Source organism: Plasmodium cynomolgi, chromosome 7 (genome assembly GCF_000321355.1).
Source record: "Plasmodium cynomolgi strain B DNA, chromosome 7, whole genome shotgun sequence".
Classification (NCBI taxonomy): domain Eukaryota; phylum Apicomplexa; class Aconoidasida; order Haemosporida; family Plasmodiidae; genus Plasmodium; species Plasmodium cynomolgi.
The window spans coordinates 1,363,045-1,373,266 of record NC_020400.1 but is presented as its reverse complement, the minus strand read 5'-3'; the positions used below and the strand labels follow the sequence as shown (position 1 = coordinate 1,373,266).

The 10,222-nt window shown below is 50.2% G+C and overlaps 4 protein-coding genes across 4 annotated transcripts in view; 2 read left to right on the top strand and 2 right to left on the bottom strand.

Moving 5' to 3' along the window:
- Positions 1-951: 951 nt before the first annotated feature.
- On the bottom strand, positions 952-1,425 carry PCYB_074160 (hypothetical protein; the record flags this gene model as incomplete). The annotated part of the gene is made up of 1 exon (XM_004221814.1): positions 952-1,425. One exon carries the CDS (start codon positions 1,423-1,425, stop codon positions 952-954), a length of 474 nt encoding a protein of 157 aa, XP_004221862.1.
- A 1,114-nt stretch (positions 1,426-2,539) lies between these two features.
- On the top strand, positions 2,540-2,952 carry PCYB_074150 (hypothetical protein; the record flags this gene model as incomplete). Its single annotated transcript, XM_004221813.1, has 1 exon — positions 2,540-2,952. A coding segment is annotated over one exon (413 nt), but the record flags the coding sequence as incomplete, so codon positions are not given.
- Positions 2,953-3,555: 603 nt separating this feature from the next.
- Positions 3,556-6,724, bottom strand: PCYB_074140 (DNA excision-repair helicase; the record flags this gene model as incomplete). The annotated part of the gene is made up of 3 exons (XM_004221812.1): positions 3,556-4,987; positions 5,558-6,112; positions 6,497-6,724. Coding segments are annotated over 3 exons (2,215 nt in total), but the record flags the coding sequence as incomplete, so codon positions are not given.
- A 1,973-nt stretch (positions 6,725-8,697) lies between these two features.
- The window catches only part of PCYB_074130 (hypothetical protein), a gene marked incomplete at both ends in the record, with an annotated part of 3,491 nt that continues 1,966 nt past the window's right edge, over positions 8,698-10,222 (top strand). The window contains one exon of the mRNA XM_004221811.1: positions 8,698-9,980. Coding sequence (XP_004221859.1) covers positions 8,698-9,980 — 1,283 coding nt within the window. The remainder of the gene's footprint in view (positions 9,981-10,222) is intronic.

Here is a 10,222-nt window from a genome sequence, read left to right as displayed (position 1 = left end):
TTTTTTTTTTTTTTTTTTCGGCACTCCTTCACCACTTCAAAAGTGGAGATGCCTGTTGTGCACACCTCGATCGGTACGATGCATGGGCTAAATGAATTCCTGCTTCTTCCCACAACAAAGGAACGAACAACCCATTTGCGAGACCAACATAGTGGGAAGAAAACACCGTCACTACACAGGCCAATTCCTTAACTGCCTTTTCGATGCGCCACTGTCACCATGGGTGCACACCCCTCTGGGGATAAGAGAAAAAAAACAAAGGAAAAGAAAACAAATCGAGGGGGGATTGCCACGCTGGGAAAATGCTCCCGAATGATAATCGGCGTGGCAATCGACGTGGTAATCGACGCGACAATCGACGTGACCTGACCATGGTAATCTTCGCGCTCGCGCGTTTAACGTGAAGAATACCTTCACCTTTGCCAAAGGCCGAAGGGGAAAAGACCCACACTGAGGTGTGCACTAAAACCTTATCGATCCCTTTGCTGGGGTTGGGCTGTCTCCCAAGAGTAGCTTGTTAATAAAAAAAAAGAAAAGAAAAAACTACTCCTAAGTGATTCCTTCACGTGGAAAGGGGTTACCCTATCTCTACACATGAACAGTTACATCACACGGATAGGCAAAAATGTAAAAAAAAAAAAGGAGCGTTCAAATGGGAAATGGTAAAAAGTTGGGGAGAGCTGTAGGGGGGTAGGGTTCCGTGGACAGCCCTCCTCCGAACGGTGCACAAAAAAAAGGTACACGATGTGAAACGGTGTAGTAGTCACACGAAAAAAAGTGCACTCATCTTTGGGTGATGCCTCTCTAGTGGGTCTCTACCAACAGTGAGGAGGGTAGTACCACAACCAGGTCGAGGCTTCTCCACCGCTCGGTTGGCTTCTCCAATGCGCCCTGATTAGGTGCCTACCTAGCTGCCTGATTAGCTGCCTTCTTAGCTGCCCTTTTTGCTGCCTACCTAGGTGCCTTCTTAGGTGCCCTGAGCTTACCTAAATATTTTGAATAATTGGGGTGGCCAATGGTAAACATATTATTCGCGTACTTAAATTTGAGTTTCTGCACGAGGAGGTTAACCTTATTGTCGTGTGCAAGGAGGGCCAGGTAGGCAACGAAGAAGGATAGGTAAAGGATGGAGGTGCCGAATTCATTTTCGAAAATTTTTTGAGTTAAAAAGTCGATCGTCTTTCCTGCCATGAATATGTACTCCGTTTTGGGGTTGTTTTCTTCCTCTTTGTGCTTTGCTTCGAACATGATAGGGGAGATTAGTAGCATCGTCCCTCCTGTGGCTGCCGTTGCCTTGGCTCTGCCGTTGCTCCTTGCGCTTTGGGTGATCTGCCTCACCTGCACGGATTGCTCCTTTACGCTCGTTGCGCCATTCCTCACCCAATTGGTGAAGAAAGCCCGCAGGCGCGGCAGTCCGTTTGGCATTCTGTGCCGAGGCGAGTAAGTGAGCACACACGTTCATGCGCGTGCTGACTGATGCAGTGTCGCTTTCTCTCTCAGGAAGTACTGAAGTGGTGGGTGTTCCTCCTCTCCTTCAATATGATGCGAGTTCCCCCTTGAAGTACTATACAGGGGGGGAGGTACGAACGTGGTTTAATATGGCTGCGCAAAAGTCCCTCGCTGAACGTCCCCTTCTACTCAGAGAATGAAACGCCTTCGTCGGTTGCTCGGAGCGACACGTGTGGCTTCTTCTTACGATGAGCGGAGCAAGGAAAAAAAAATTTCCCCAAATGGGAGTAGCAACTGTGATGGTGTGGCGGTGAGATGCGTGAGATGCGTGAGATACGTGAGATATGTGAGATACGTGAGATATGTGAGATACGTGATATACGTGAGATATGTGCAATTCGTGCGATGCGTGTGGTGCTACGTGCTGGTGCGAATTCGTCGCATTCGTGACCACTGCTGACGGGGTGGGCCGCAAACACTTCGCCCCCCAAGCAAAATTGCTTCTGCTCACACGCTGTGAGTCCGCCGCGCGGACTTGGAAGTGACCAGCCGGAAACGGAACTAACGCGCCGTGCACCCAGCTGGGGAAAAGTAGAAAAGTGGCATGTACAGAGAAGTGCCCCTGGAGATAAGTATTTTATTTTTATTTTATTTTTTTTTTTTTCCGTTCGTTTTTCTCTGCACATTTTGCTGCGCTGATGAAACACTTGCTCATCATCTTCATGAGTGTTTTTTTTTTTTTTGTTTCCCTTTTGGGAGTGCCGAACCGAAGCGGTGCTTCTCCACTTCGAGGAGCTTGCCCCCTTTTACAGCTGCAGCTACAGCTACAGCGGCAGCTGAGCCATACGTTCCCCCTCTGCTACCACGTTCAGTATTTCAGAGAGACCCCACCTAGGAAAACTGTGCAATAGAAGGTAGGCCTTTCCTCCCCCGCTGAGCAGCATGAGATAGGAGAAGCTGCACACGGAAGGAACGCCAAACGGGGTCAGCGCAGCGGAAGGCAGTACTGAAGCAGAACTGAAGCAGAACGGACGGAAGCTCCCCCCCCCGGCCAGGCCACTTGCTCGTTCCTCCCCCCCGCCGGCACACCATGCAATACAACCTGATCGGGAGCAGAATCAACAACCACTACGTGGTGGACCCATACGTCAGCATGCTCTACTTAAAAAGAGCATACAGATTTTTGAAACTCCTAAAAGACAACAGCGGGGAGGTCATCATAGTGGGTAACAAACACAGAGAAATAAATCTAGAAAATTATTTTACTAAAATTCAGAGAAAGGAAGCATGTGATTTAAGTACTTTAACAAATGTAACGAAGAAGTTCGACCTGCTCATTTGCACAGACCTTCCCTTGTTCTACCCCTACATCAAGAATGTACTCATCCCAAAAATGCTGGTTGCAGACGGGACTACGTTCGTCAGGTATAAAACATATCTGCATGCCTTCGATTACTTCATCCCACTGACGAATCAGAAGCTGGATCGGCACCTGCACTACGTGTTGGCACGGAGGTACCTCTCGTGAGGCTAGCCACCTCACCCATGGGGGTGGAGGGGGAACTCTTGTGTGTATGCCCAGCTGAGCCGAGTAATCATCCCCCACAATGAGGAAGGAGTGCATCCCACCGCGGGGGGCACAGCTAGGCTCTTCTGATAAGCGGCAAAGATGGGGAGGCGGGTCAAGAGGAGAAAGAGGAGAGGTGGGTCAAGAGGAGAAGTGGGTCAAGAGGAGAAGTGGGTCAAGTGGGGAGATCGCCCAAGAGGAGAGATCACCCAAGAGGAGAGATCGCCCAAGAGGAGAGATCGCCCAAGAGGAGAGATCGCCCAAGAGGAGAGGCAGATCGATGAACAAAAAAAAGGGGTGAGGGGCCCACCCACGCGCTAAAACGGTAAGGCGGTGCATGGCACACGCCGAGAAGGAGCAGCGCCAAGCAGCTCACCGGTCACCGCGTTCGGCATTCCGCTTACCGCTACCGCTGACGCCCTCCGCCCACAGATCACCGCGCTCCGCTCAGATAAAGTCGTCCATGTTGAGCACCGACTTGACGAGGGCCCAGCACTTGGGCTGGTTGCAAATGAGCTCCTGCGAGAGCTTGGTCTGACCCGTCTCCTTATACTCCTGTGACATGTTGAGCAGAAATTTGCGAGAAATATTGACAGCTGTGCTAACGGTGAGATTTACGTTAGACATATCCATGCACTTGATGATCCAGGGAGGCAGCTTGCTCTTTTTATCATTGCGTGCATATCGAATATCAGCAAAAATCATAATCCCGTAGTCCTTCTTATTTCGTATGATACGACCGACACACTGAGAAGCTTGTCTCATCGCATCGAACGTTAGGAACTCATTCTCCTGGATATTGTATGTCTCTTTTAGAAAGTCCAGTCTCGATTTGAGAATCCGAGATAAGGTATACTGGTAGGGGATACCAAAAAGGATCACACACTTACCATAGTGCTTGTCAAAGTCAATACCTTCAGCGATCTTACCACGACAAATGGAGAGAAAAACAGCTCCTTTCCCTAAGTCACATGCTCTCTTAAAATTATGCAAAGCGATTGTAGTAGATACGATATCCTTTGTCTCAATAAACACTAACTTGTGATCGAGGATACTTGTGATGATACCTAGTTCATACCATGAGGAGATGACCTCCTCCATGTAGATATACGATGGGAAGTAAGCTACAATCCCATCAGGAATCGTTTTGCACATCTCAACTAGTAGCATTCCGTAGTTCTTAATCACAGTTATATCACTTCGTAGAGAAAACTGAGAGGATAATGGAACGAGATCTGAGCTTTTAGTAACGATAAGAGGACACACACAATTCCTATCGAACGACATCGGGAAGGACGCTGTCAACACTGTCTTGAAATTTAACAGCTTAGGGTATAACTCCAATGGGGTAATTGTCCCACTAGTCAGAATAACCGATCTGTATTTCTTAATAACTGACTTCATTGCTATGGATGAGTCTAGACATGCAAACTGAATCACAGGGTCATATATACCTGTGGCTTCTGGATAAGGCTCACATATGATGATAAACCCTTGGAAGTAACTCCCCAACAAGGTGCAAAAATTACATACTATATTTAATGCCGAGTAGTCCTCCACGTTAACTATCTGCAACGCGTTCAAAATACCCTTCAATCGATCGAAACAGAATTTAAAAAAAGAAGTGTCAAGTTTTGTCTCCCTTTCACATTTATACAAAAAGGAAAGTGGACCTTCTGATGTTATTTCGTAAATATTGACATATTTTTTCAGGTACATTACAACTACCCGCATCAGATTTAGGAAGTGTTCTGCTTTTCTGATGTTTCCTGGGATTATTACATTTTTTACGATATCTTCCATTAGCAGGGGACTGTAATGTAGCTCCGTTGGGTCCTCTCCTCCTTCGTTATTGCTATTAGTGAGCAGAGAGTAGTCTTTACTCTCCTCGGGGAATAGACTACTAACTGCAGTTTGGTCTTTTTTTTCCGATGTGATTGGCTGCTCAGTTGACTGACCTAGCAGCTTCAGCTGCTCAGTAGACTGACCCAGTAACTTAGCCAACCCCTCCATTAGACTCCCCCCGGCGGGCTGCGTCCCCCCGGTGGGCTGCTTCCCCCCCCCGGAGGTGCCTCCCAAAGATGCATCGTCATCCACTTCAATAGGATTAACCCCCCCGGGAAAAATCAAATTTTGGTCTTCATCAAAGTAGACATCTCCCCCTTTGCTCTCTTCTGTTTTCCTTTTCTTGGGGGCGCCCCCCCCTCGGCTCTCGTCCGCCAGCGCGCTGTTGCTTCTCCTCGAGGGCACAGTCCCGCCTTTAGAAGCGTCTATCCCAGCGCCTATCCCGGCCTCTCCCCCAGCGCATTTCGCAGCGCCTTTCGCAGCGTCTATCCCGGCCTCTCCCCCAGCGCATTTCGCAGCGCCTTTCGCAGCGTCCGTCCCGGCTGCTCCCCCCCGCTGCGCCCGGAGCTCCTGCAGAATCCGACTGCAATCCTCCCGCAGCTTCTCCTCATTCACAATTTTGGACGTCTCGATTTTGCTCAGCAGCTTCTTAATATTGCCAGTGGCTTTATTCAAAATACTTCGATCGATATTCACACTCAGTGCCTCCAGACAAACGCTGTCAATATTGTGTGCCTCATCAAACACGATAATATCGTTTTTTTGTAGATTCACTCGGTTGTTTACATCTCTTCCAATAAACAACGACTTGGATACCTTTGGGTCGATTACGTATTGGTAATTTAAGACGATTACCTTGGCCACTTCGATAATTTTTTTTGCGCAAAAGTAGGGACAAATAGGGACGCTTACATTCTGTGCATTTTTATACCCTTTGCAAAGTATTTTCAAGTCTTCTATCGTGTACACACCTGGCTGGATCAACTCGAATTGAAACTCCTTTTTGTAATTCTCAAAATAACCACACAACCCTATCTCATTGTATTCCTCCAGGGAGTTACTCGTGTTGTAAATGTCGAAATAATCCTCTACATCTATGTGTTGTTTATTTTTTACGATGAATTCGGAGATTCTATCCCTATCCGAGTGTGCATTCCCTAATTTATTTATTTTTTGATTGATGTACTTCTTCTCCCGGATGAAGGTCGCTGTCAGTTTGCGGCACTCCTCGTCTATCTTCTCTCGTTCGTGCTTCCGCAGCACTCGTTCGTTCACGCACATGCACCTCCGCGCGCTAATTCCGATGGCCAGTATATCTCCGGGGGGGGCGCCACTGCCGCCACTACCGCCATTGCCGCTGTTCGCCGCGGTTTGGTCATCCGCCTGTTCACCCGACTGCTCACCCGACTGTTCCCCCGACTGTTCACCCGACTGTTCCCCCGACTGTTCCCCCGACTGTTCACCCGACTGTTCCCCCTTCAGCTCCACCTTCTCCACGCCACTTCTCTCACCGCTTCCCCCACCGCTTCCCTCACCGCTTCCCTCGCCGCTTCCCCCACCGCGCCGGCGCACCGTGTCGACTCTGTACTGAATGACCTTCTTCAGCTCGATAAGCGACTTCTCCATCTCGGCTACCGTCCGCGTGCAAAAAATGAATTTCCCCTCGTCATTCTTTCCATACTGATAGGACGTTATAAGGGAGAAAATAGCCACCGTTTTTCCCGTGCCTGTTGGCATCTCCAGCACACAGTGTCCCTCGCTATCCAACGTCTTCTTCAAGTAACGCATGTAGGCATACTGCTCAGGGTATATGTAGTCATAGGGGAAGAAGACCTCCAGGTCGTCCAGCTGGAAAACCACCATCCTTCCTCGCAGGGGGGGGGTTCTTCAGTCGGCCCGCTCCACTTTTCCAGCCACCACGGAAGCTAGCAGTGTTGGTTTATGCGGGGTTTGATTCGTTTGATTCGTTTGGCTTCTTCGCCTTCTTCGCTTCTTCACCTTCTTCGCTTCTTCACCTTCTTCGCTTCTTCACCTTCTTCGCTTCTTCACCTTCTTCGCTTCTTCACCTTCTTCACCTTCTTCGCTTCTTCACCTTCTTCGCTTCTTCACCTTCTTCACCTTCTTCGCCTCCACCCCCTGGTCGGTCTCTCCGCCCATGCGGGCAGGCAGAAGCAGTCCTCACCCCAACGGTTCCCAAAAAGGGGCCGCTTTTTAACTTCACAACGGAGTAAACAGAAGTGGGAAGAGCTTACGGAAAAAAAGGAAAAAAAAAAAAATTAATCAACTTGCAGCTGCTACTCCCTTTCTTTTGGTATCCTCATTACGAGGAGGAAGCGACCAGCATGAGCCAATTTTCCTGCGGGGGCGCAAAACGGCTTGCATAGGAATGGCTCGGATGGCCGCAGCGAAGTTGCAAAAGGCCAGCTGGATCGACAGGGCAGATCCACACGTTGTGCCAATCCCGTGAAGCAGAAGGTAGAACCACGCAAGCAACGAGATGGAGCTGGTCAACCAACGCGATCACCACACAACGGAGGTTGGTGAAAAAAAATAAACGGCTTCGACCACTCGCACCACTGCACCATTGCGTCACCCGCAACACCGCAACACCCCAACGCGCGAATCGCAATGTGACACCCACGTGCGCGGCGACTCTCTCCAATGGGCTCGGCGACTCTCTCCAATGAGCTCGGCCCAAACATTTCAGGAGATAATTACCATCCTGATCCCTCCTTCCTCAAAATGCTCACGTATGCTCCGCACCTGTTAAGGGAAAAAAGGAAAAACCAACTTGCCACCATCGTTATCATTGCCTCTGCGGGGAAGGGTTGTGCATTGTGCCCCTTTTTGTTGTCTCCCTCTCCACCTCGTGGTGATCGGGGGGTGGATATGGGTCCTTTTCCATCGCCATACACGATGAGTTCGAAGCGTTGTAGGGCAGTGGAGTGGCTTCGCGGAGTTGGCACGTCGGGTTGAACGAAAGCCACACCGCAGCCACACCGCAGTCACGCCGCAGTCACACCGCAGCCACAGTGCTACCCCCATGCTAGCCCCATGCTACCCCCATGCTAGCCCCATGCTACCCCCATGCTAGCCCCATGCTACCCCCATGCTACCCCGTTCCTGCCCCGCTCAACATGCTCACGAGGCTCGCCCTGGCCGCCGCCACACTCGTGCAAGTCCACTCGCTGCGCACAGGGGGACAGGCGAAAATAAACTCCCCCCCCTGGCCCTTCCTGACCACCCCCTGGGCAGAGAAGTCCACACCCCACCACCAACGCTCCTCGCGCAACAGGAACGGGAACAGGAACAGGAACGTAAGTCTGAAAGGCGTACGAGGCATCCGGACCTTCAACCCTAGCGACTACGCAAAGAGGGAATACATATTTAAAACATGGGAAGAACTAGCCAAGGCCTTTTCCTACAGCTTTTACGACTTGCCGGTGCTGGAGGATTACTCCATTTTTCAGAGGAGCAAAATAAATGAGGCATACGACTTCGTTAAGAATAAGCGTCACTTAATTTTGCGGCCAGAAATCACCCCCCAGTTGGTGAGCCATTTGTTCGTGCGCGAGGAGAGGGCACGGCAGGCGGGCCGACACGAAGGGGGTCAAGAAGGTCTAGCGGCGAAGCAGAGGGGCGGTCACCAAATTAGTGAACAAGCAGAGCAGAGGGGCGGTCACCAAATTAGAGAACACGCTGAGCAGAGGGACGGTCACCAAGAAGGGGGGCACCCGCCTCCACCCCAGAGTGCAGTCTCAACGGACCACTTACGCAGCCCACCCCGTGCGAGGATCAAGCCGTACCGACTGCACAACCTACGCAAGGTACACAAAATGAGCACCATCGGTCAGTGCTTCCGATATGAACGAACAACCAGCTGCAGGAAGAGGGAGCACTACCAATGGAATATGGATATTATAGGGACGGACCTCATAGATGCAGATGTAGAAATTCTAACCGTCTTAGTCTCCTTCTTCCGCCGAGTCCACCTACTCCCCAGCGACGTAGTCATTAAAATAAATGACAAGCGAATTGTCCTCCAAATGATAAAAAAAATATTCAAGACATCCCTAAGTGAGTTCTCACAACCCTACATACAACACCATGTGATTCCAAATATACTGCACATTTTAGACAAATATAAAAAAATAACAAGTGCTACCTTTAAGTGTTTTCTCCAAAGGAAGATGCCTTACTTGCACAAACATGAAGTGATTAATTTCTTCAGCGTCATTGAAAAAATACAAAGCTTAACTGACTTGGCAATATTTTTTAATTCCCCAGAAAAGGGGGGCATTCTTTCCGATTTACACACTGTACTCAGTTATTTTGAGGAGATGAATTTAAACCGTTACTTCGAGATCGACTTAACTGTTGTTAGGGGAATGGAATACTACACTAATATCATTTTTGAGAGTTTCTACAGGCACAGAAAGTACAGAGCAATATGTGGGGGGGGGAGATATAGGTATGTTCTTAACGATGGCCAGCGTGTGTGTGCAGTGGGTTTTGGGATGGGAGACGTTGTCATCACGGAGATTCTATTCAACAGCCAAGCGCGCCATGGGCGGAGCGCCTCGGGAGACTTAGCCGACGAGCTCTCCAAAAACGTCGACGTGGTTAGCTTTTCTCCCCCGCTGGTCCAGCAGGCGGAGCGTCAGGCGGAGTGTGAAGCGAAGTGTCAGGCGGAGAGTCAGGCGGAGTGTCAAGCGGAGTGTCAGGCGGAGAGTCAGGCGGAGAGTCAGGCGGAGAGTCAGGCGGAGTGTCAAGCGGAGCGACGTGCAGAACAGCGTACAGAGCACCGCACAGAGAGGCAACCGTGGCAGAAACATATTGGCCACCCCCCCCGCAGCCTCATACAGAGGGAACACTTCCACATAGTGGACACTCTGCGCAGAAACGGCGTGCGCGTGTACTCCCTCCTCCAGGGCGGCAGCAACAGCAGCCTTTCGAAGGCTTTGAAGAAGGCCAACTCCCTGCGCGCAAATTTTTTTTTCTTCTTCGATGAGCACACTGGAGTGTTCTTCCTGAAGGATTTGAGAACGGGGGGGCAGCGCGCGGTGACGTCGGCGGACGTCCTGTCGGTCTACTCATCGGGGGTTTCGCTGCCACCCCAGTAGTTGCACCCGAGGCGATGCGCGGAGCGGCGCAGCGGAGCGGCTCCCCCAACAGGGGAAAGTAATTTCGCCATTTGGCCATTTAGCCATTTAGCCATTGCGCCATTTAGCCATTCTGCCATTTCGCCATTTGGCGCGTTCGTGGTACGTCAGCTGCTCGGCCACCCATTCGTTCGCCCATTTGTTTGTTGCTCGTTTGTTGCTCGTTTGTTTGTTTGTTTATTTTTTTTTTTTTCCCGTC